The following is a 27,511-nucleotide window of genomic DNA, read 5'->3' on the forward strand; positions in this document are numbered from 1 at the left end:
TCCCCAGACTTTGGTAGTTTCTTTACACACATGCACTTAACAGTACTGAGCTGAATACTCAAGGAGGACCCTCAAGATCTCCAGAGTTTTCTCTCTTAGCAGTTATTTTCTTAGCTATTATCAGTACTCCGTCCTGATAGCTCTAGCTACTTTGGTTTCCCAGTAATCTCAGCTCCATCATGTCAGTTTAGGGAGTCCACTAGACTCTCTGCCTGGTTTCCTTCCTCCTGCACTGTAGCCTGGAAACTGTCTTAAGGCAATAAGCTTGGGTGGTAGTACGGCTTATCTCTGTGTTTCACAGTCCTCAGCTATCACTGTCCTTTGTTGCCTATCAGCCATGTCCTACAAATTGTTATTTTATATAGTTTTATCCATTTTTAGGTGGGAGTGTAAATTTAGTCTCTGTTACTATATCTTGGACATCAGCGGATCACTCTTTTATTTACTTTTTCAATTAGCAATAATCGCACCCTGGATAAACCTCACTGCCTACAATACTGCCACTGCACAAAGGGGCAGAACTTGTGTTGGACTAGATATTCTCGATGAGTTTCTATTTTCTACTTGAATTTCATAGAGATCAGTATTAAAATTATATTGAAGAAAATATGTTGAAACTGAATAGTTAATTGAAACCATGTTAACTGAAAGTGTTCTTTCTTAGCATTCAGAAGTAGTAAATAAACATAGGTTGAGATGTATATTGCTTAGTGGACACATAATTGAATGTGTAGGGTTGGATTTCTTAAACAAGATAGCACAAATACTAATGGGATAGATTGATAAATGAATTTACGTTGAAATTTAAAATTCATTTTCCAAAAACACCACTGTAGAATAAATAGTTAGCATTTGTAGAGCACTTACATGTGCCAGACACTGTTCTAAGTACTTTAAATCTATTAACTCAGGTACTCTTTACAACAACTGTATAAAGTTGGATTATGCTATAATCTTCATTTTTCAGATGCAGCTTAGACATGAAGGTAAGAAGCAAAATGGTGAGCCACAGATTGGGAAAGAGATATCTAACATAGTGGACAAAGCAGTAGTTATCTACATATATATTTAGCTTCTGCAAATCAGAAAGAAAGATGTCCATATTTAAATGGGCAAAGATACAAACATTGGAAGAAACATGAATGGTCTATAAAAGTGTATAACCAACCACCTTGGAAAAATAGTTTGGAAAAATCTAGTAATGATAAAGATTGGCTTACTCTACAACCTAGCAGATCTTTTCCTAATTATGTTCCCTAGTGAAAGTCTCCCACATGGATAGGGGAACATTCATAACAGCATTGTTAATAGCAGGGGTTGGTATCCTTTCCTTAAAAGGCCAGATTGTAAATATTTTAGGCTTGGGAACCAAATGTTCTCTGTTGCAGTTACTCAATTCAGCTCTACCACGTAGTGTTAAAGCAACCATACGTAAAAAAAAAAGAATGAATGGGCCTGGCTGCGTTCCAGTAAAACTTCATTTTCAAAAACAGTCAGCTGGCTCACCCACAGGCTGTAGTTTTGATCTCTATTTTATAATATCAAGAAATTGAAAACAACCTAATTGTCCATCAGCAGTAGGAGAATGTACATAATTTTGCTTAATAGTGGAATTTTTATAAAGAAGGTGATCTTCACATGCCAACATGATTAATCCACACTAATATAATGAATAAAGCAATGGAGGAATAGTACATTCTATATGAGATTTTCATATAGAACTTAAAACATGCAAATACTGTAATACTTTATCTACGTATACTTTTATAATGAAGGTATAAAGAAATGTTGATAATCACCAAAATTAGAGTAGTGGCTATACCTGGGGGTATGGAGAGGATGCATTCAGTCAGAGAGGATGACAAAGGAACTTCAGCCCAACTGTTTTAATGATGTTTTATTTCATAAGCTGGGTAATGAGAGTATATTGCATTAATATTAGATCCTTTGTACCTCTTAAATATTTTATAAGTTTTAAAAGAAACAAAGTTTAAAAGTAACTAACAATGACTAGAAAAGAACATTAGTTCTTCATGCTGTAGATAGTTGTCACTTGGCTCTCTCTTCCTCTCAACTGCTGATATAGGTGCCTCACTGGCTTCTCTCACACCCTGGAAAGCAACTTTCTACTCTTAAGCCTTAGAAAGATCAGTTGTCTAAATGAATAACCCTTGGGCCCAGTCTGCTACCTACTTGGTTTACTGTCTCAGCTTCTTGTTCTTTTTCTAGTATGCTTCAAGCATATTAGTTTCCTTTTCTGTAGCCTCTCATTTATTCTGCCTTTTGGGTATATTTATCCGGGAGAAGGGATCTAAAGTTCTTAATGGAGACCACACAAGCAAAGGATTGCCTTTGGCATTTTCATGTATGCTTGGCTCACAGAGGCATCAGAATGCCTGCTGCTGGCATGTTTGTGGGTGAGATAATGATCAAAAATAAAAGCCAAAACGGCATTTATTTATAAAGAGATTGAAGAGTTATTGAGCATCTTTTGTGTGGGTGTTGGGTAATCTTTATCTAGTGTGGAATTCTTTCAGTTATGTCCATAGCCTTCTCTTAACTTTTTGACTTTTCTATTAAGACATTCTATCAGGGAGCAGTAGTAATATGCAGAGCATTCCCCCAGATGCTGTGGTGGAGTTACAAACAAGTGAATGCAAAGCCCTTACAGATATTTTACTAAATGGAGACTTAATGACGTAATAAGGAGAAGAGTTTGTAGCAAAGAAAATCTAGGGGAGCTAAGGAGCACTGCTCAGGGCCTGCGTGGAGATCTGCTGTCAGCTAGACCTGGGACAGAGGTTGGAGAGACCAGCAGGAGACAGTGTACTCTGAACTATGTTTTGTTGCCTAAAGTAAAAGATATATTTGTTGGTTAATGAATGATTATTTTAGCATCTGGTAAGAGAAGGCATTTCAAAGTAGATGCTAATTTCCAAAAGAATAGGAATATGTGTATATCATTAAGATGATAATTTCATTTGTATTTTTTTTATTAAAGGGAACTCAATGACTTTTTGGTCAGGGTGCTTTAGTCTTGAAAGTATTACTTATTTAAAGATAAAGAAGTAGCATTAGTTTTGTTTTCTTTTTAAGATTTATTTATTTATTTATGAGGGGTAGGAGAGTGCACTCGGGAGCCAGGGGAGGGGCAGAGAGAGAGGGAGAGAGAGAATCCTCAAGCAGCCTCCTGGCTGAGCACCAGCCTGAAGCTGGGCTCAATCTCTGGACCCTAAGATCCTGACCTGAGCCAAAATGAAGAGTCAGCTGCTTAACCGACTGAGCCACCCAGGTGCCCCCAGAAGTAGCAGTAGGTTTTAAAAAAGTTACTGGTATGTGTAGTAATATAAAGTTGCCTCTGGCTTAAGCTAGGCAGAACAAATAAAATGGGAAAGAGACTTAAAATATGGACTTAGATTAGGAAGTACTTAATAGGGGTGCCTGGGTGGCACAGTTGTTTGAGCAACGACTCTTGGTTTGGGCTCGGATCGAGCCCTGTGTCAGGCTCTGCGTTGAGCAGGGAGTCTGCTTGAGATTCTCTGTCTCCCACTCTCTCTGCCTCTCTGCCCCTGCTCCCACTCGTGTGTGCTCACGAGTGCGTGTGCACGCGTGTGCATCTCTCTCTCTCTCTCTCTCTCTCTCTCTCTCAAATAAATAAATAAATAAATAAATAAATCTTCAAAAAGAAAAGGGTACTTAATAGTTACTTGGGAATAGGGTTGCTGTATTTAAATCACAAAATAAAACATAGGATGCCCAGTTAAATTTGAATTCCATATGAACAATAAGTATTTTAAAAATAGAAGTATGTCCCAAATATTGCAAGGAATGTACATATTAGAAATATTCATTTATTTGAAATTCAAATTTAACTGAGAATTATGTATTTTTTTAATTCATCAATTCTGCTTAGGGATAAAGAACTTCAGTGCTTTATATTGAGAAGGAAGAATACTAGTCCTGCTAAGAGTAGCTGTTACTGTGTTTAATTTTGAGTGAGTAACTGATTGCTGTCATGGTTTTTGGTAGTCTTAAATTGTTCCTCTTTAGGCAGGCCTAAACCACTATTTGCAGATGTACTAGATATAATGTTATTAAAGTTGCATGAGATTAAATTTGAACTTTGTAATGTCAGGTCTTGCTTAATCAAAGTATTAGGAAAGAAAGGAGATCTCAGATAATTTCTAATAAGAGGAGAAACAAAATTACATAAAATGAGATATAGATGGATTTCATTCCCTGTAACATTTATAGTTAATCATCAGAGAGCTGTGGTGGTAAGCAGTAAGATTCTGGTGGTAAGAAATGGATTTTGGAGATCTTGGATATGGCTTGAAGGTATTTCCTATCTTGATTAATGGTATTAGTATTTACCCAGCTTCCCCAGGAAAAACATGCAATCACAGTGTACTACTCCATTTCCTCTATATAGTTAGTCCTCAAGAATTGTAGTTTGGGGTCTGTTTTCTTAAAGTCTCTTGAATATATTTCTTCTGTCATTGCCTCTGCTTAATTCAGGCCTTTACATAATCTTTATCTGTACCCTTCTTGTCACAGTATCCTTTAGTAAATCTTTCTGCCACCAGAAATGCAAGTCCTTTTTAAAATGCAGAACTAATTATTTTATTCATTTGTTTAAACATCTTTCATAAGGCCTCAGTCATCTTCACTGTAGGGTAAATACAGTCCTCAAGCCAAAGTGTAGTGTTTCTTGAGGGGATAGGGAAGGGGGAGGGCCATCTCTCCTAAAAGTGGATCAAAATCGACCCGAGCTTTCTAAACTGGTATGTATAATAGTATGCCATTGTTACTGGTGAAAATGGGTCTTCACTTAGGTATAACAGGGCAGAAAGAAGATTGAGGACTCGTATGTGAATTGTTTTGTGGAATGGCTGCTTTGACCTTTTTGTGAGTTGATCTCTTGTCTAGATCTTTAGTCCTTTATGAGTTGTCTTTTTCAGCTTTATCTCTTGCTCCAACCTTCTCATATCCTAAACTAGCCATATTATACTATTTTATAATTCCTCAAGTGTCCCATGTCATTCTGCTTATTCATTCATGACTTTGTATAAGGTAGTCTCTGAAAACAAATGCCCTTTGCCCCCATTGTTTGTCTAATGAATGGTACTTATTTTTTCTTTAAGTTTATTTTTTTAAGTAATCTCTACACCCAGTGTGGGGCTCAAACTCACGACCCTGAGATCAAGAGTCACATGCTCTTCTGACTGAGCCAGCCAGGTGCCCCTGAATTATACTTCTTAACTTTCCTTCTGGACTGCTTAAATAATATTCTTCCTCTGGAAGTCTTCTATGGTGTGTCAGTTAGGAAGGCTGGGTTATGCTTCAAGAACAACCCCTAAATCTCAGTGACTTAAAACTACAAAGCTTTCTTTTTCACTTCTGCTTATATGTCTGTCATGGATCAGCTGGGTGCCATTCTGTGTGTCATCCTTACTCTGGGACTCAAGCTGACAGAATGTTATCATTGAACTCTGATTCTTAAAAAGCTGTGACTGGAAATGACAGGTCACCTCTGTATTTCATTGGCTAAAGCAAGTCATATGTTCACATCTAACTTTAAAAGGAGGTCAAGGAGGTGCACTCCTATTATGGGCTGGAGAGAAGGACCAGAAGTATTTGGTGGGTAACAGTAATTACCACACATGACGCCTTCAAACTTGATGAATCTCTTCTTCATACTTCTGCAACACTTTGTAAAACCTCTGCATTTCATTGAATTGAGATTATTATAAAACCTTGTTTTAATGTTGAATGTGATTTGTTTGGCGATTGGCTCTAGATCTCTCAAATTCCTAGCCAATTAGCCAGGCAAACTTACCCCAATAATTTCATTAACCTCAAAATAATGAAATCCTTTGGTTTATAAGTTTATATCCGTGGTTCTCTACCTTGGCTGTGTGTTAGAAAAAATAAGAGATTCCTGAGCCTCACTCCAGAGCAATTTAAATCAATCTCTGAGGGTGGGTCCAGGCATCAGAAGCCCTCCAGGGGATTCTGAGGAATAAACAAGGTTAGGAATCACTGGTTTACATGTTCATTGCTTACTTGCTTTCTGGGGAAGGCTCTTTGAAAATAGGCCTTGTTTTTATTACATCTCCAAAGCTTGTTCTCTTTCCTATTTTGATACCAAACTCAAGTTATAATTATACACTCATTTTTATATTTACTTTTGTATTATCTGTCTCCAACATACATGTTAAGGACTAGCACCACATCTAATTCATTCATCATATACCTACTGCTTCATAGTGTGTTGAACACAGAGCTTTCCTGTCTTTTTTATTTCCTCCTAGCCATGCCTACATTAACCCATTTTTTTTGGATTCCCTCTCCTGTGTAGTAGTCTTTCATATATTGTTCCTGGTTTTTCTCTTCTTTCATTAGGTGATATAAATAACATATTTGAAAAACACAGAGTAAGATGCAAATGTAACGTATTTGAGAAATGTAAAGCAAGATACACCCAAACAGGCAAGGTTATTAGTATTCTGTGTTAACACCTCTAGGGCCTGGTTTTTATGGCTGTTCAGTGGCTGTAACAGCTGATCACAGTGGTATCCACTTATTCTTCGGCATCTTTGATTAGTGATCCAGCTAATCCTAGCCTTGAACTCTGTGTCTTCTTTTCCAGTGGTATCCATTGCTTAAATGTCAGGTAATCAGCTTTTTGTAATATTGTTTGTTAAAACAATATTTTATTCTGAGAACTATATGTTAAAGAGAAATAGTCCTTGGCCTCATATAATATTTGTACAAAATCTATAAACCACAGAGACACTGCTTATTACTAGATAACATTTTGTTTTTCGGTGTTTTGTTTTGTTTCTAGAGAGAGTGTGTGTGCAAGTGGGGGGGGGGTGGAGGGGCAGAGGGAGAGGGACAGAGAATCTTAAACAGGCTCCAAGCCCAGGGTGGAGACTGACGCAGGGCTTGATCTCTTGATCCTGAGATCATGACCTTAACCAAAAATCAAGAGTCGGTTGCTTAACCCACTGAGCCACCTAGGTTGCCCCTAAGATAACATTTTGTATGAAAAAACACATGTTCTCCTCTACTGTCTTGTAACTATATATATATCTTAAAGCATCTCAGAATTCCAGACTGATTTATATTCTAAAGTGCTAAATATTTTTCATAAAGGGAAAAGTGTGGTTTTAAGAAAAAGCATTTCTTTTAAAGATGGCCTTTATAAAAAAGTCATATTCTCAGAAAAACATCCATTGAAATTGAAGCAATATTAACATATTTAATTTTAAGAACCCATACTTTAGGGGCGCCTGGGTGGCTCAGTTGTTAAGCGTCTGCCTTCGGCTCAGGTCATGATCCCAGGGTCCTGGGATCAAGCCCCACATTGGGCTCCCTGCTCAGCGGGAAGCCTGCTTCTCCCTCTCCCACTCTCCCTGCTTGTGTTCCCTCTCTTGCTGTGTCTCTCTCTCTGTCAAATAAATAAATAAAATCTAAAAAAAACCCCAAAAAAACCCCCATGCTTTAGCGCATTATTTAAAAAGCCTGAAACAGGGCGCCTGGGTGGCTCAGTTGGTTAAGCGACTGCCTTCGGCTCAGGTCATGATCCTGGAGTCCCGGGATCGAGTCCCGCATCGGGCTCCCTGCTCGGCGGGGAGTCTGCTTCGTCCTCTGACCCTATCCCCTCTCATGTGCTCTCTGTCTCTCTCATTCTCTCTGTTTCAAATAAATAAATAAAAAAAAAAAATCTTTAAAAAGCCTGAAACAGTAATGTGCAGGATGATTTCTGTATTGTATCTTTGTGCCTTTAAATGTGTCATTTAAAAATAAATAAATAAGTCATTTTTTTTTCTTGGAATGCCTTTTCCTAACACTCCCCTATCCCTTTTTTGGCTTGAAAAAATTCTGCATATTCTTTAATTCTTAGCCTATAGAAAGATTTTATCAAATAGATTGCTCTGACTTCTGTGCTTATACATTGTGCCCCTTATACAAGTGGCTATTTTTGCACTTAATCTACTATATTACATTTATGGGGTTTTTTTCTCTTTCTTGCTTACTTTTTAGTTTATAAACCTTTAAGGGCCAAGGCCTGTCTGCCTTTGTTTATCTAGCAAGTGGGCTCTGTGGTTGTTGAGTGAATAAATAAAAACATTCTGTGTGTGTGTGTAACATTTCATACATGGCATTATGTAATATATAATTCAGAAGGTGGGCTAATGGATTATGAATGCTTCCCAAAATAACCAGTTTGTAGCTGACTTATATTTTGCATGTTTTATAATTTAAATTCATAAATAAATAGTACTGTAGTTGAACATTGTAAAAGAAGAAAGGGGCATCCATGACTATAAGCCCTTTAAAGTCAAAGCTAGTTGTAGTGTCTGTTGTGCAACAGTTTTGATAAAACTTAATGGTCTGTTGTAGGACATTCAAGGTTCTGCTTGATGGTGGGAATTAATTTCCAGTTATAAAAGACAGCATGTTTTTAGCCACTCCTAAACATTTTTTTTTTTTTAAGATTTTATTTATTTATTTATTTGAAAGAGAACAAGCACAAGCAAGGGGAGTGGCAGCCAGAGGGAGAGGGAGAAGCAGGCTCCCCGCTGAGCAGGGAGCCCAATGCGGACGATCCCAGGACCCTGGGATCATGACCTGAGCCAAGGGCAGATGCTTAACTGACTGGCCACCCAGGTGCCCCATTAACATTTGTAGTTATCTTCTGGTTTCTGAAGTTTGACTAACTGATGATCTGTGAATGATTCTTCTGTATAACAAAGGAAGTCAAGCATTGTGCTTGCTCCTTCCTCTGCTAAGGAGCAGAGTGAAAGTCATCCAGAGTGGGAGACAGTAGATCCTTATTCGGTGAGACGGATTTCATAGATGTCTAAAGTGATTGGTGCTTACAGCATATGTCACACACACACTTTTAAGTAGGTAAAAATTATTTTAAAATGAGTATCTTAAAGAGAAAGAAATGTCAGATCGGGCAATGTATATTAGGCTTTCAGATCCTATATTACTTTGATCAGTTGTCTTTATAACCAGGTGATGTTATAAATGTCATCTTACCCTCTCCCTTACTATTATGTAGCCTCACCCCACTGCCTTTTCTCCCACTGAAATTTTTTATGTTCTCAAAATATTGGTTCCAGGGCAGCTACTTAGGTTTGCTGTATTGGAGGAGGTCAGTAGGCCTAGGGAAGGAAAGTCAGTTTTCATAGAAGCAAGAACTGAGTTTGTCAAATAATTGGAAGACTTGGAAGAAGAGTGGGTGAGGTAGGGAAAGGAATATAGAATCAGTTGTAGTATAATTTCTGTTTTTTGATATCCTCAAACCATTATATTGCCCATTATTATCTAAGACCTTGCTGACCAAGTTTTTTTTTTTTTTTTTTTTTTTAAAGATTTTATTTATTTATTTGACAGAGAGAGACACAGCGAGAGAGGGAACACAAGCAGGGGGAGCGGGAGAGGGAGAAGCAGGCTCCCCGCAGAGCAGGGAGCCCGATGCGGGACTCGATCCCAGGACCCTGGGATCATGACCTGAGCTGAAGGCAGTCGCTTAACCAACTGAGCCACCCAGGCGCCCCGCTGACCAAGTTTTTAATAAGCATATTTTTAGTTATAATTACTCAAGAGCCCAGCTATATTACAACAGTGGATGAGATTATGTCTGTATTGTCATGTTAGTAATTTTTTATTGATTTATCACAAGGTACATAGTGTTAGGTATTATACGTTTTCTAATGTTCTTACTCTGATACTGTTTTCACTAAAGGAATATTTTCAGGGTTACACAGAGATGAAAGATGTAGCATAAGTATGTTAATTTTTAATTGTAATATTTAGAATATTATATAATTGAATTTTATTTAAAATACCTGTAATGCTTAAAATATATAAGAATATTAGTATTTATAAATTTGGCATTTTGAAAGCAGTGCATCATTATTTTGACATTTTCATTCTTATTTTTCTTTCCTTCTTTTTGTATTTTTTTTTTTTTTCTTAAGAATTAATGTGCCATCTGGAAACCTCTAAGATCATGCCATAAAAGGAATTTAGGCTTTTTGGCAACCAGTCATTAGGATATGCTGTGACTATGCACCTTATCAGAATAATAAAACATAATTAGAAAGGTGTTTAACTCATATATATTTCAAAACATTTTTAAATTGAGGATTCTTATATGGACATTATGGGAATAAAAAAATTAATATTGCCCTATCCTAGGGTTAAGATGATTAAGTTATCATAGGATAAGTTGGATCCTTAAACAGAAATGTAAATCAAAACCCTATATGACTAAATGGTTCTAAACTATTTCTAAACACTTATTTCCTATATTTTCTTTACAGTGTTAAAACAAGCAAACATAACTAGTTTCTATATTTTTCAGAAGGGAGAGTTGCAATATTATATATTGCAATTAACTCGCTCTATTCTTCTCTTCTGAATAATATAGTCATTGGAACTGTCAGCCAAAGGACCTTTTTTTGGGAACATTTTTTTTTTTTAACTCTAAAAAGTAACAAGTTTTTTAAATTAATTGAGAGAAAACAGCTGAAATCATGCATTGAAGGGGTTAAGTCGACATGAAAGAATTCATTTCCACTTTAATGACCTAGCCTTGCTGGGTTAGGACGATGGGGAGCATGATTCTGACTTGTACTCCTATTGCCAATTAACACCTCCTATAACAGGTTGCCTCAGCTAGTCATTGAAGCTCAGGCAGTAGAAATAGTTTACATGCAGCTTGTTTTTCACACTAGTTGTTTAATACAAAATTAAAGTATTAAAAGGTTGTTTCTTACCTTGCTAGATAGTAGATAAACAATACCATGGTAGTTATTTGTGTATGTTTGAATTCACCTATTTTGTGTTCACTTGGTTTTTTTCAGGGTATTTTAATTGCAGAAACTGAAGGTGGTAGCTTCATCAAATTTTTAAAATTTTTTACAGTATTTGTCAAATTTGGGTGATATTGGATACTATAAATTAAAATTTTTCTGTCAACTATTCAGTATATGTTTGGTTTTATTTTGTTTTTTAAAAACATAGTCACCTCCATTTGTTAATAAAATTTATTTTCTCTTTGTTGAAAAATACATATTTTAAAGACCTTAATTCTGTGATGCAGGACCAAATATATACCTTTAAACAGCCATTATAAAGATAAAGGCTGTGTAATATTTAAATCCTAGAACAACTTTTTGACAAATTTTGAAATGTTTGTGTTGTTTCCCAAGATAACTTTATATTTTTAGATAGTTTTAGAGTGTTGCAGTTCAGTGATACTATTTATTTTACATTTCTTTTAAGTGACACTTTGGTTCATGTTTAATCAGCAGGTATTTTAATAACATAATAAAATTGGCTAAATAATTGATACCAGTTCACACTAAGAGAAAGGTGGAGTAATATAACTAATAGTGTTAACAAATTTGTTAAAAGGCCTGAGTAGGTAACACTTAGAGGCGTTAGTTTTATCCTGTTATAATGGCAAATGCCTTTTTTTTTTAACACTTAGTCAACAAGGGCTGCCCAAGTAAAACTCACAGCTTTTTATGCTGGATAAGATTTTAACCTTCTAAATGGGGTGGAGTGTGGGGAACCGTATCTCATTTAAGTTAACCACACTTAAAATTTGTGGATCTGGTTGTTAATTTCTGTTTTACTAAACATGGCAGATCAAAACTCATTGTACAGAGATAAGTTTAATGCCTTCATGGAGTCATAATAGGTGTTATAAGACCAGTTGGGCAGATTTTCATGGTATATATAAAGGTTGGTTGCACTGCTTGTACCTTTGGCTCACCAATTTATCCTATAGTTCTATTAAATAGCTGATTTTATACTCTTAGTTTAAAAGTGTGGATTTTTCTCCCCTTTTAAAATAAACTTATTTTTGAAGAATCAGAGTTATGTAAGTGATTTTAAAGTTGCCTGTTGAATATTGAGGAGTTATGTAGCAAATGTGATTACTGTATTTCTGTTTCTTTTTTATAAGAGGGTTATATGCAAATATTTTAGTTACATGTTTTTTACAGCAATATATAACTAAACCATTCCAGTTTTTAAATTGTAACATTAATTTACATTTTTAACAATAAAGTTACAGAATATTTAGTTTTTTTGTTTTTTTTTTTAAGTAAACTACCACCAATGTGGGGCTCAAACTCATGACCCCAGGATCAAGAGTCGCATGCTTTACCAACTGAGCCAGCCAGGAGCCCCATAGATGTTTCTTATTTTACTTATCTGTTATCAGTGATATGTATGTTTCTATTTTATAGTGGCATTGTGTGAAATACAGGCCAGTTTTCTTTAGTTTTTTATTTTAGTTTTTCCTTTGCTTAATACCACATTAGTTATACCAGTGCCTTCAGGTACAACTAATAGATGTTGTTTTTAAGATTTTATTCACTTCGGGCGCCTGGGTGGCTCAGTTGGTTAAGCAACTGCCTTCGGCTCAGGTCACGATCCTGGAGTCCCGGGATCGAGTCCCGCATCGGGCTCCCTGCTCAGCAAGGAGCCTGCTTCTCCCTCTGACCCTCCCCCCTCTCATGTACTCTCTCTCATTCTCGCTCTCTCAAATAAATAAATAAATCTTTAAAAAAAAAAAAGATTTTATTCACTTACAGGAAAGAGAGGGAGAGCGAGAGAGAGCACGTGGGGTGGGGGTGGGGGGCAGGGAGAAGCAGACTCCCCACTGAGCAGGGAGGCTGACCACGGGGATTGATCCCTGGACTCTGGGATCATGACCTGAACCAAAAGCAGCCGCTCAACCAACTGAGCCACCCAGGCGCCCTCTAATAGTTGTTTTTAAAGGACCTTGAAATTTAAGTTACATCATGTTCAATCTCCAAAAAAAACATGACTTTCTGTACTTATTTATTATGGTAGTAGTGGAATTGTTGTTATAAGGTCAGCAGAGAACTTGAATAGTTCACACACTATATAAGCTGGTAACTTTAGAATTATGCTGTTTGATTAAGCACCAGAAAGAAACTATTTGCTCCATTACTTATTTTTATAGTAGTAATAGCCAAGTGTAAAAATTCAAAAACATTTGGGTCTAGGTTTTCATTTGATTTAATCATTGTGTAGTTTTTCACTTTATTTTACCCAGCATTTAGCTTAGTTTCTTAAACATAATAAGTTCTCAAAAAGTGAAAGATGATTGAAGTAATTCAGATTCTGTGCATTTATTCAGATGTTTTTCATTGTACAAATGAGACATGTATAATTTGTTATTTGTGATCACCACATGTCCATTTTAGTTGAATGTAAACATAGCCTAACAATGGTTACCTTAAGTCTACCTTAAAACCATTTGTATCAGTTTCTATTTGTGAAATCCTTAGTTTTTTATTAAAGTCATAGGATTGCATATATGAGACATGAGGGAAGGCCTAGTTAAAAGGACTTGGAAACTTTCAGTGGGTGAAGAATAAAAACCATCATGTCTGCTTTGCTGGGTAGTGCCTCACAGTCCTGGGATTCTTATTACTACCTCATTACCCTGACCACTCCTACTCCATACAATTCCCCTTCTTGAATTCTTAAGTTATTTGAAATAGAGCTATACCTCAATATCTTTGCCTAGGGTATAGCCATCTAGCACCTGAAGTATCTTGAGATCTCAGCGTAAGGAACTTTTCTTTTTTAAAATTTTTATTGAAGTATGATGAACATACAGTGTTATATTAGTTTCAGGTGTACAATATAATGATTCAACAATTCTTTACATTTTTCAGTGGTCATCAAAATAAGTATACTCTTCATCCCCTTTATTTTACCCATCCCCCGACCCACCTCCTCTAGCAACCACCAGTTAGTTCTCTCTATTTAAGAGACTGTTTTGTCTCTTTTTTTTTCTTTGTTCATTTGTTTTGTTTCTTAAATTCCACATATGAGTGAAATCATATGGTATTTGTCTTTCAGAGAAAGGAAATTCAACAGTATTCTTTAATTATTGGTTGTTATTTCATTCCTTGATTTATTTGCATTATTAAAAGAAGCATGAACATTCTGGTTGATGCAAACATCTCTGTTTACTTAAATAATTTCTAGGAGTGCAAAAGTAGGGTCAAAAAGTTTGTGCAGTTGTAAGGCTCTTGATATTGCTCAGTTGCTTTTCTGATAGATTATACCAGTTCACATTCTCACTAACAGTGCTCAGAGTGTTTCTTTTATAATACCCACTCCAAAATTAGGCATTGTAAAGCTCGTGTGATAGAAAACAACGTCTTAATGTGTTAATTGGCATTTCTTAATTAAAGAAGGTCAGCTAGTGAGGTTGAACATTTTCATATTTATTTCACCATGTATTTATGTAATTACTTGCTTTATATTCTTTGCCCATGTTTCTATTACAGTTTTAGTATTTTGTTAATTTATATATTGACATTTTGTCATAAATGGGGCAACTATTTTTTTTCGGGGTTTTTAAAAAAATTTTTTTAATATTCAGAAATTTTAGTTTGTCAGTTTTATATTTTATTATATGTCCAAATTAGAATGTGTTTCCTCACCCAGATCAGATAGATATTCTTATATATATATATATATATATCCTGTAACTAAGTCCACACTCCTCTCCACCAGCTTCTGACAATCACCATTATACTTTCTCTTTGATTTTGACTACTCTAAGTTCCTCATCATATAAGTGGAATCATACAGTATTTGTCTTTTTGTGATTGGCTTACTTCACTTAGCATGATATTTAGTTCATCCATGTTGTACTATATTGCAGGATTTCCTTTTTTAAGGTTGAGTAATATTCCATTGTATGTATATACCACATTTTGCTTATCTTTTAATCTCTTGATGTGTACTTGGGTTGTTTCCACATTTTAGCTATTGTAAATAAGGTTGCTGTGAACATTGCTTACAAATATTTCTTTGAGAGCCTGCTTTCAATTCTTTTGGGTGTATACCTAAAAGTGGAATTGCTAGATCTTACAGTATTCTGTTTTTAATTATTTGAGGAACTGCCATAACTCTTTTCCACAGTTGCTTTACCATTTTACATTTCAATCAGCAGTGCACAAGGGTTCCAGTTTCTCCACATCCATGTTGTTTCTGTTTTTTGTTTTTTATAGTACCCATCCTAATGGGTGTAAGATGGTATCTCATTGTAGTTTTAATTTACATTTCCCTTATGATTAGTGATGTTGAGCATCTGTTCATGTGCTTATTGACCATTTATATACCTTCTTTGGATAAATGTCTATTCAAGTTCTTTGTTCATTTTTGAATCATGTTTTTTTGTTTTTGAGTTTTAGTTCTCTTTTTTTCTGGATATTAATCCCTTGTCAGATACATAATTTGCAAATATTTTCTCCCATTCTGTGGGTTGTCTTTTTACACCGTTGATAGTATCTTTTGATGCACAAATTTTTAAAATTTCCATGAAGTCCACTGTATCTGTTTTTTCTTTTGTTACCTGTGCCTTTGGTGTCATATCCAAGAAATCATTGCCAAATCAACATTATGAAGTTTTTGTCCTTTGTTTTCTTCTCTTATTGGTTAGGTCTTACATTTAGGTCCTTGATCCATTTTGAGTCAGATTTTTAAGGTGTTAGGTAAGGTTCCAACTTCATTCATTTGCATGTGGATATCCAGTTTTTCTAGCACCATTTGTTGAAAAGATTGTCCTTTCCCATCAAATTGTCTTGGCACCCTTGTTAAAAATTATTTGACCATATATGCAAAGGTTTATTTCTGGGCTGTCTATGCTCTTCATTGGTCTGTATGTCTATTTTTATGCCAATACCACACTGTTTTGATTACTGTAGCTTTGTAGTAAGTCTTGAAATCAGGAAGTTTGAGTCCTCTGGCTTTGTTCTTTTTCAAGACTGTCTTGGCTATTTAGGGTCCCTTGAGATTCCGTATGAATTTAAGGATGGGTTTTCTATTTCTGCAGAAAGCATCATTAGAATTTTGATAGAGATTACATTGAATCTATAGATCACTTTGGGTAGTTCTGACGTTTTGATACTAAATTTTGTGATCCATGAACATGGGATATGTTTCCCATTTCATGTTATTTATTTATGTTCTTTAATTTCTTACAACTGTGTTTTATAATTTTCTTTGTACAGCTCTTTAACCTCCTTGGTTAAGTTAATTTCTAAGTATTTTATTCTGCTAAATGTTACTATAAATGGAATTGCTTTTGTAATTACTTTTTTTTTTCCCCCCTTAAGTAGGCTCCACACTCATTGTGGGGCTTGAATTCATGACCCTGAGATCAGGAGTCCCATGCTTTACTGACTGGGCCAGCCAGGCACCCTGCTTTTGTAATTTCTTTTTCAGATTGTTCATTGTTCACGGTAGAAATGCAACTGATTTTTGTGTTGACTTTGTAGCCTGCTACTTTGCTAAGTTCATTTATTAGTTCTAATAATTTGTGTGTAATCTTTAGAGTTTTCTACATGTAAGAGCATATTGTCTGCAAACAGAGACAATTTTACTTCTTCCTTTCCAGTTTGGATGCATTTTACTTCTTTTTATTGCCTAATTGCTTTGGGTAGAATTTCCAGGACTGTGTTGAATAGAAGTAGTGAAAAGAGGTATACTTGCCTAGTTCCTGATTTTAGAGGAAGCACTTTTTTGTCTTTTTCCATGGAATATTATGTTCACTGTGGGCTTTCAGATATGGCTTTTGTTTATTTTTTTTAAAGATTTATTTATTTATTTTAGGGGGAGGGAGAAAGTGTGGGGGGGTGGGAGGAATAGAGAGAATCTCAAATAGACTCCCTCCTGAGCATGGAGCCTGACGCAGGGCTTGATCTCATGACCCTGAGATCATGACCTGAGCTGAAATCAAGAGTCTGACACTTGACTGACTGAACCACCCATGTGCACCTGATATGGCTTTTATTATGTTGAGGTAGTTTCCTTCTACCCTTAGTTTGTTCAGTGTTTTTATTATGAAAGGGTGTTGAATTTGGTTAGATGCTTTTTCTTCATCAGTTGAAATGATCATGTGGGGTTTTTTTCCCTTCATTCTGCTCATCGGGTATATTACATTGGTCAGTTTTCATTTGTTGAACCATCCTTACATTTCAGTAATCCGAGTTGGTCATGTGTAAAATAATCCTTTCCATATGCTGCTGAGTTTTGTTTGCTAGTATTTTGTGGAGGATTTTTGCACCAGTGTTTATAAGAGATATTGGTCTGTAGTTTTCTTGTAGTGTCTTTGTCTGGCTTTGGCATCAGGGTAATACTGGCCTCAGAGAATGAATTAGGAAGTTTCACCAATATTTTTAGCCAAGTTGTGTTATAATTTGATTTTTTGTAAATGTAAATTATTAATCTAACTGGATGGTGATAAATGTGATACAGAGAAACACATTTAGTTTTAAATGTTTTCAATATTAAACAATTAAAAATTAGAATATGTTCAATTCTATGGTGATAACTTTGTAATCTACTGAAATGAAACTTTCTGGAACAATATAATAGTATCAAGACATAAATAACCTGGGGCGCCTGGGTGGCTCAGTTGGTTGGGCGGCTGCCTTCGGCTCAGGTCATGATCCTGGAGTCCCTGGATCGAGTCCCGCGTCGGGCTCCCTGCTCGGTGGGGAGTCTGCTTCTCCCTCTCCCACTCCCCCTGCTTGTGTTCCCTCTCTCGCTGTGTCTTTCTCTGTCAAATAAATAAATAAAATCTTTAAAAAAAAAAAAAGACATAAATAACCTGAATTTATTAATACCACTGAAAAAGTTATAATGATCAGCTCCAAAATCAGCTTTAGAGGCAAATATTTAATATTGAACTTTTCCAAATTTTTTTAAAAAAATATTTTATTTATTTATTTGACAGAGAGAGACACAGCGAGAGAGGGAACACAAGCAGGGGGAGTGGGAGAGGGAGAAGCAGGCTTCCCACTGAGCAGGAAGCCTGATGTGGGGCTCGATCCCAGCACCCTGGGATCATGACCCGAGCTGAAGGCAGACGCTTAACGATTGAGCCACCCAGGCGCCCGAACTTTTCCAAATTTTTAAGACCTAGATAATTTAGTATATACAGTTGATCATTGAACAACACGGGTTTGAATGGGTCCATTTATTTATACACAGATTTTTTTCAATAAATACAGTATGGTACTATAAATGTATATGATTTTCTTAATAACCCTTTCTTTATTATAAGAATACGGTATGTGATCCATATAAGATACAAAATATGTTAATTATTTAAATTATGTTATCAGTGCGCTATTAGTAGTTAAGTTTTGAGGGATTCAAAATTTGTATGTGGATTTTCGACTGTGTGGGAGGTTGGTGCCCCTAACCCCTATGTTGTTCAAGGGTTAACTATATTAATATCACTAGAACACAGAAAATGGTAAAGTGTAAAATTTCAAACTTATTTTTAAGCTAGCATAAGGATATAAAAAGCTGACAAATTTAATACAAAAAAGAAGATGCCAGACCAGTCTCACTTGTAAATAGGGAAACAAAAACCCTTAAAAAAAAAAAAAAAAGTAAATCATGTCAACAGTTTTATCCCAGGAGTACAGAGGTGATTTAATAGTGGGAAAACTATTACTGTAATGTATCACTTGACAGAGGCAAGGTGAGTAAAACATAGTAGTCGTTACGGCTGTGTTTACAAAAAGAAATGTATACAAATCTCACCAATCCTTTTATTTTGTTTTAATTTTTATTTGTAAGCAGTATATACATGAATTTCCATTTTATTTATTTATTTTTAAAGATTTTATTTATTTAACAGAGAGAGGTATAGTGAGAAAGAGAGCACAAGCAAGGGAAGCAGCAGAGGGGGAGGGAGAAGCAGGCTCCCCACTGAGCAAGGAGCCGGATGCAGGGCTTGATCCCAGGATCCCGGGATTATGACCTGAGCCGAAGGCAGCGAGCCGCTTAACCAACTGAGCCACCCAGGGGCCCCTGAATTTCAATTTAAAATCTATTATGAGAGGCTTTTAACAAGGGACTTTAATTCATTTATAGTTTTCCTTCTTATATTTGCTGTTTTTGTTTCACTCTCTTCTTGGTTCCCTACTGGTATTTGGGTTGTTTTTTGTTTTTTTAATTATCAGTGTTGTGTTTGCTTTTTTTTTCTCTAATGATTTTGTAAGGTGTACATTCTGTTTTAATGTTTATTATGGTTATTTTTAAGTTGTTCAGATGACTTTTTAATTCATATTTCTGTAGTAGTCAAAATCAGCACTTAAATTAGAGGTGGTGTTTTTTTTTTCCCCCCTCCTGTATGTAAAATAGAGAATTTTGTTTACTTCATTTCTTTCCACTGCCGTGTATTGTTATTTGGACAATATCTGTGGTTTTGAACCCTCTTTATTTATATTATTTAGATCCATATCTGTCTTTAACTGCTTTCAATAATCTTAACAGATGGCTTTTCCATTTTTCAGGTTTTAATTTTGATTTCTGGGGGCACAACTGGTTTTATTTATTCAAGAAGTTCTTTGAAGGAGGATATATGGAATCATATTTTCTGAGATCTTGTGTACTTAGTAACATGTTTGTGGGCCTTCATACATTTTTGACATTAAGTATAAAATTTCTGACTCAACAGGGTTTCTCTCTTAAAACTTGGAAACTTTCTTTCATTGTTTTCTGCCATTTAATGTTGCAAAGAAATCTGAAGTCAACCTGAGTTGCAGTTTTTTCATCAGGTTAGTTTTTCTGCTTTCATGTTTTTAGGAATTTTGCTTTATCCATGTAATTAAGATTTACCCGGGGTGCCTGGGTGTCTAAGTTAAGCGTCCAATTCTTGATTTAGGCTCAGGTCATGATCTCTCAGGGGTGTGAGATCAAGCCCCACATGGGCATGGAGCCTGCTTAAGATTCTCTCTCTTCGGGACACCTGGGTGGCTCAGTCGGTTAAGCGTCTGCCTTCGGCTCAGGTCTAGATCCCAGGGTCCTGGGATCGAGTCCCGCATCGGGCTCCCTGCTCCACGGGGAGCCTGCTTCTCCCTCTGCCTTTGTCTCTCTCTCTGTCTCTCATGAATAAATAAATAAAATCTTTAAAAAAAAAAAAAAAAAAGATTCTCTCTCTTCTTCTCCATCTGCCCCTCCCCTCCCTGTCTCCCCCTCTTAAAAAAAAAAAAAAAATTTGCCCAAGATTTTTCAAGGTATAATACTTTCTTCACTGATTATTGCCTAGCATTTAGGATCTGAAAGTTGAAAAAAAAAATTTGTTTTTTCTTTCAGGAAAGTTTTCTTCATGTTTATCTTGATTTATTGATTCTATTTCTTATTTTGTCCTTAGGAACAACTATTTCTTAGCTTATAGCTCCTTTGTCCTCTAGTATCATTATATTTTTAGTAGTTTTCATCTCTGACTTTTAACTCTGCATTCTGAGACATCTTCTTTGTGTTCTGTATCAGTGAATTAAACTTGTCATAATCTTATTTTTACCCTTGTTTCCTCCCGTGTGGTTTTAGTTCTTAATTATTTTTCATCTTTTCATACTGATCTGTCCTTGAACTTTCTGTTTCAAAGTTAGGAAAGCTTATATTGTACTGATGCCAAATAGTTCTCTAAAATTTTGTTTATGAGTCTTATTTTTAGATTTCTTTCCTCTCTTTGAATCATCAGGATGCTATTGCTCAGGAGCATTTGCCGAAAGACAATGTAGGTACATTGTCCATAGCCCCACATTTTTCTTAACTTGGGTTAAGTTAAGCTCAGTTTCCAGGGTCTCTGATGGAGTTTTCTTTTTCTTCCTTGCCTGGTTGTATGATATTCTGGACAGGTGAGCATATGAAAAGTGATATCTCAAATGTTCACAACTACCAGAGGTCCTGAACATCTGTCCTGTAGACAGTATTTTACATGGATTACTCTTTTTATTTTTATTTCTTTTAAGAATGCAGTTCAGGGGCACCTGGCTGGCTCAGTCAGAAGAGCATGTGATTCTGATGTCTACTCTTGATCCTCAGGGTTGTGAGTTTGAACCCCGTATTGGGTGTAGAGTTTACTTTTAAAAAATGCAGTTCATGATTCATTGTTTGCACATAACACCCAGTGCTCCATGTAGAACGTGCCCTCTTTAATACCCATCACCAGGCTAACCCATCCTCCCACCCCCCTCCCCTCTAGAACCCTGTTTGTTTCTCAGAGTCCATAGTCTCTCATGGTTCGTCTCCCCCTCCGATTCCCCCCCCTTCATTCTTCTCCTCCTGCTATCTTCTTCTTCTTCTTTTTTTTTTTTTTAACATATAATGTATTATTTGTTTCAGAGGTACAGGTCTGTGATTCATTAGTCTTACACAATTCACAGCGCTCACCATAGCACATACCCTCCCCAATGTCCATCACCCAGCCACCCCATCCTTCCCACCCCCCACCACTCCAGCAACCCTCAGTTTGTTTCCTGAGATTCAGAATTCCTCATATCGGGCGCCTGGGTGGCTCAGTTGGTTAAGCGACTGCCTTTGGCTCAGGTCATGATCCTGGAGTCCCGGGATCGAGTCCCACATCGGGCTCCCTGCTCAGCAGGGGGTCTGCTTCTTCCTCTGACCCTCCCCCCTCTCATGTGCTCTCTGTCTCTCTCATTCTCTCTGTCTCAAATAAATAAATAAAATCTTTAAAAAAAAAAAATTAAAAAAAAAAAAAAGAATTCCTCATATCAGTGAGATCATATGATACACTCATGAGACACTACATCAAAAACTAATGATGAGGGCGCCTGGGTGGCTCAGTTGGTTAAGCGACTGCCTTCAGCTTAGGTCATGATCCCAGGGTCCTGGGATCGAGTCCCGCATCGGGCTCCCTGCTCTGTGGGGAGCCTGCTTCTCCCTCTCCCACTCCCCCTGCTTGTGTTCCCTCTCTCGCTGTGTCTCTCTCTGTCAAATAAATAAATAAAATCTTTAAAAAAAAAAAAAACTAATGATGTAATGTATGGTGATTAACATAACACAAAAAAAAAGTACTGCCAACAAAAAATAAATAAATGAATGAATAAAAAATGCAGTTTACCTCTATAAACTCTTCTCTACTTCTTGCCAAGTTTTTTTCTAAGGAATTTAGTCTCTGACTAAATCAAGAAACAAAATAGTAGTGGAGTGAGAGAAGCAACAGGAAATATCACTGGCTGCTCTCTCAAAAAACAGCACCCATCCAGTAGAGAAACAGTCGAATGGTTTTCTCTTAGTCTGTTTCTGAACCAGAAGAAAATAGTGAAAGAGGAGGTGATGATCTTTTATATCTACTTACATATGGCTTGTTCTCTCTCACAGAGTAACTGGTGGGTATTTTTCATTTCTGTTCCATTGGCTTATAGTGCCTCAATTTATTCATTTCATTTTTTTCAGCCAATACTTAAGTTCTTTTCAGGCACTTTGCTAGGTACTGGTTATATGTAATGTTGAACAAAACAGACGGTTCTTTAATTGATGGCAGGGGTAGTTTCTGGACTTTGTCAGTAATACATTTTCCTGATGGTATGATGTTTTATTTCCCTATTCCTTTTTTAGTATTTTCTGGCAAGTTAAGAAGGGCAGTATTAAAAAAAAAAATTAAAAGAAAGAAAGGCTGTATTAATAACTACAGTCTAGATACCATTTTAAATTCTTTTTCCATATGAAATTTTTAAGTTGCTCTGGATTCAGGAAATAATCTCTATGAATAAATATAGTGTTCATTATCCTAATTTAAAGTAGTATTTCCCCAAGACCTGTCATCACAGCTGACTTACTACAGTCCTCACCTTTTTTCTTAAACTTTCTTTATTTTCTTAGTTAGATGAATAAAATGATCATATCAACAAAATTATCATGTTTTAGGGGTGCCTGGGTGGCTCAGTTGGTTGAGCAGTGACTCTTGACTTCGACTCAGGTCATGATCTCAGGGTTATGAGATCGAGTCCCACATTGGGCTATGTGCTCAGTACAGAGTCTGCTAGTCCCTCTCTGTCCCTACCCCTGCCCACGCTCCCACACACTCTCTAAAATAAACAAAATCTTAAAAAAAAAAAAAAGTATTTTGTTTTATATGATGATCTCAACAAATGTTTTGGCATGATAGTACTTTAGCTTACCTTAGAGTTTTCATTCTGAAAGAGACTTATATTGGGGCACTTGGGTGGCTCAGGAAATTAAGTGTGGAGTGATTTCGGCTCAGGTCATGATCTCAGGGTCCTGTGATCAAACCCCCCCCGTGGGGCTCTGTGCTCAGTGGGGAGTCTGCTTGAGGATTCTCTCCTTCTTCCCCCCCCCACCAGCTCGTTTGTTCATGCGCTCCCTCCCTCTCTCTCTCTCTCTCAAATAAACAAACCTTTGAAAGAGACTCATCTCTATTTGAAAAGTAAGCAATAAAGCTGCATTAGGCAATAATAAATGGAGAATTACTTTTGGTTTTTAAATTTATTATCTGATATGTATTATTAGATTCTTACCCCTTTGTACATAAGGAAACAATTTCTGTAAGAAAAAAAAGGAAATAATTTTGTGTTCTTGTATTCAGAGAAAACTTATTGTAGAACTCTTTATATTTAATGCTCCCAGCAAATATTATGAATTTTTAAACAAAAAATAAAAATTAAAAAAATGACAGAATTTAGCATACAAGTAGACAAGAAGCACAAAATACACATAGACCTACACATCTGAAATGTAATGAGTAAATCAGTTGATTAAGTTTAATAAGTAAACCCATAAAAGCAAAATAGAATATTGATTTATAATTTGGATAACTAACATTTGTTTTGTAATTTGTATTAGAGTTACTGTCAAGGAAAGGGAACTTTGAGCAAAACAGAACCTGGCAATTATAGGACACATCTCATTTTCATTTCCCAGACTGTCGAGTATTGAAAAACAAGGATGCTTTCTTGTGTGCAGAATTATATGTATAAGATTGTAGTCATCTTGAGGGTAAGGACCCTATGTAAATTACCTTGTGCCTCTGAATGTTATAGTCAAAAGAGGGTTGTTGCTTTTGATGAAGAAGACACAATCCTTAGGGAGAATATAGTGTCTGCCTTAACCTGTAGTAAGATAAATAGTAACATTTGTTTTAAAGGTAGTAAGAATTTGAAAGTATTTTCATGTTGGCCACACCAGTCTCAGCCAGTTTGTTCACACCTGGTGCACTTGTGTTAAATTTATTGTATTGGGGAGGGGAACAGCTTTATCAGGTGAAGTGCATAGTATGTTGTTCACAGCTCTTTCACCTAGGGATTAGACATCTTCTGTCCCCTCCCCACAACTATATCTGTGCATCTGCTGAGATCCCATAGCCCTAAAGTACATGCTGTCTGTAGCTGAAAATCAATCTCAGATTGAGAAGGAGAAACATGGCTAATTGGTGCATTGTAGTTATTTTGTAGCAGAGGTAGATTAGCATTGCTGAAAGATTTAAGCTTTATGTCAGCTGGACACTTGCCTGAGCATTAAGTTTGATTTGTTTTCCACTGGTTTGAGGTTTGATATTTACTAAGTTGTTTTTTTGTTTTTTTTTGTTTTTAAAGATTTTATTTATTTATTTGACAGAGAGAGACACAGCGAGAGAGGGAACACAAGCAGGGGGAATGGGAGAGGGAGAAGCAGGCTTCCCGCAGAGCAGAGAGCCCGATGTGGGGCTCGATCCCAGGACGCTGGGATCATGACCTGAGCCGAAGGCAGACGCTTAACGACTGAGCCACCCAGGCGCCCCTACTATTTTGATTATTTGTGTTGTGCTGAATAAAAGGATACTTGAGAATAAAAGGATGCTTGATGGGTTTTCCCAAAACTCTTAAAAACAATCAGGTTTATATAACATATTACTTTAATTTTAAACTCATAAGCTGTATGTATGTAATAATTGATGTGCTTATTTCTAGGGGCCACCTACAGATGCTCCTGCAGTGGACACAGCAGAACAAGTCTATATTTCTTCCCTTGCACTGTTAAAAGTAAGTATTGAATAGAGATACTTGCTTTAGAGAACTCTGTTGCTTTCACTTTCTTTTACTTGGGAATATTTGTTATGTTAGCCCCCAAACTTAAGCCATTGCTCTAGGTGCATCTGTAAAATAAGAGTTTTATTTCCACTGAAACAAACTTAGGTTATTAAAAAAAAAATACCAAGGATCTTAATTTAAAGCTTTATATCCACCTATCTTCCTCTTTACAGATGTTAAAGCATGGTCGGGCTGGAGTTCCCATGGAAGTTATGGGTCTCATGCTTGGAGAATTTGTTGATGATTACACCGTCAGAGTGATTGATGTGTTTGCTATGCCACAGTCAGGAACAGTGAGTACTTTTTATGGTTGCCTGCTGTAAGTAAATGTGTTTCTTTTCTCTTTCCTTTTCCTATGCAAAATAATTTTGATCACATTATATTTTCTCTTCCTGATAGGAAAAATCCATCATAAGATTAATGATAGAAATTTCTACCCTGAATGGAATTAAATCATTCATCTTTTAAATGCATGATGAATTCCCTGTAGGTCCACAAACTGAATGATGTTAGCATTAAATCCCTTAACTCCTACTTTAAACTTTAACTAGTGTAGCATACCAGATTTATAAGTTAGTTACCCTATAATAGTAGGGTGTTAATTTGAACACTCCATTCAGAAGATTTTAGAGTCTCTCTTAATTAGACTTTTAAGTCACATGTGTTATCTCGTCCTCACATTTTATTCCTTTTGATTTGAAATATTGGACCCTGTTTTTTTATAGATGGTGATAAATGACTCTTTAAGTTTTTCATATTCAAAATGTTAAGTTTAAAGTTCTATTGCCCAGGCATAGTAATTTCTTTATAGAGGAAGTATACTACATACAAATTTTAGAAGTCATTTACTTTACCTGTTTAGAATGCATTATTCTTTCTGGAAGGTTTTTGTTTTGTTTTGATATTTTGTTTAATGCGTTGAACTTGTGTAAAAAGGTGTGCATTTATATCTAAAGAAAATGGCCAAAACACAACAAGCATTCTGCCTTATAAAAAACTACACACATATCCTTCACATCTGTTTGCCTAGAAAAAGAAAACATGTATATTTATCTGATGGTTGTGTTTTCTCTAATATGCAACATTTCTCTTACTGAGCCTTATAAAATAAACTGGATTAAAAAAATTGTCATAAAGCTGTTTGCTTTGTTTGAGGCTCTTAACTGTAAGTATACCTCGATAAAGTAGATAATAGAGTAAAACAAGTTATATTTTTATTTTTTTATTATTTATTTATTTATTTACAGAGAGAGAGCACACACTGAGGGTTGGAGTGCAGAGGGAGAGGGAAAGAATCCTAAGTAGACTTCATGCTTGGCTGAGCCCTACATGGGGCTCGATCTCATGACCCTGAGACCATGACCTGAGCTGAAATCAAGAGTCGGCTGCTTAACCGACTCAGCCACTCAGATGCCCAAGCATTTTAAAGATTTATTTATTATTATTTATTTGAGAGAGAGCGAGCGAGCGCGTGTGTGCGAGTTGGGGGAGGGGCAGAAGGAGAGGGGGAGAGAGAGAATCTCAAGCAGAGTCCCCGCTGAGCATAGAGCCCAACGTGGGGCTTGATCCCAGGACCCATGAGATCATGACCTGAGCCTAAATCACAAGTCAGATGCTTAACCGACTGAGCTACCCAAGCGCCCCATTTTTTTAAGGTTTATTTATTTATTATTATTTATTTTAGAGGAAGAAAGAGAGGCCCCAGCATTTTAAATAGAGTAGTTACTACAGATTGCAGTGTATTTGTTAATAATGCAAAGTATAGAAAAATACGCAAATTTTTCTCCAAATGGACTAGTTTATTGAGGTAAACTAATTTAGATCTGCTGATTTTGTCCATCTGGCTATCCATTGTATTTATTTTGTACATTTGGATATAGAGCAATATGCTACGTATTAACTAAAGATTTAGATTTATATCTTAGGCTATATTTTTATATCTTAGGCTATTTTTGCCTATATTTATCTTTTCATGTCAGAATATGAAAAATGTAATAAAGTTAACTAGTATTTCTGTTACATGTGGTCCTTATCAATTATGAGTTCTTAAGCTTTAATATCATTATTTCCTTGTAAATGCTTGTTTGACAATATGAAATAGAAGATTTTTATCTTCGTGTTCATTCTGTGTAGTGGATTAGAAAGGTGGTTTTTTGGCCCAGGAGTTAGCTAACTTTCTGTAAAGATGTATGTTTCTGCCTCATATTCTTGTGGTTTTTTTTTGTTTTTTTTAAACACTTTAAAAATGTAAAAAACCTATAGCAACAGATTATATACCCCTGTTCTTGAGGATGCTTTCTCAATTGGAATTCAGATACTGTTTGTTTTGGTGGGAAGGAAGTGCTGATGTTAACTGGTGTATTGGGCTAGATTAGAATTAAATTCCTGATTAGAAGAAAGCCTTGTAGGAGTTAAAATGTCAGTGATCTGTCACTGGAGAGACATGAATGCCTTTAATTCTTCCATGTTCTAAAATTTTTTGGTTGAACTAGCGAGATAATGCAACATTTAAAAGACTTGGTTATAGATTGTCTCTAATGGGGAATGGGGGGGGGAGAGAGAATCTTTTTTTT

The 27,511-nt window shown here is 36.1% G+C and overlaps 1 protein-coding gene across 1 annotated transcript in view; it reads left to right on the plus strand.

Moving 5' to 3' along the window:
- Positions 1-27,511, plus strand: part of PSMD14 (proteasome 26S subunit, non-ATPase 14) — a 106,306-nt gene that overhangs the window by 37,383 nt on the left and 41,412 nt on the right. Inside the window, exons 5-6 of the mRNA XM_021702926.2 lie at positions 24,819-24,890; positions 25,112-25,231. Of these exons, the coding sequence (XP_021558601.1) occupies positions 24,819-24,890; positions 25,112-25,231 (192 nt within the window). The remainder of the gene's footprint in view (positions 1-24,818; positions 24,891-25,111; positions 25,232-27,511) is intronic.

Source organism: Neomonachus schauinslandi, chromosome 3, assembly GCF_002201575.2.
Source record: "Neomonachus schauinslandi chromosome 3, ASM220157v2, whole genome shotgun sequence".
Lineage (NCBI taxonomy): Eukaryota > Metazoa > Chordata > Mammalia > Carnivora > Phocidae > Neomonachus > Neomonachus schauinslandi.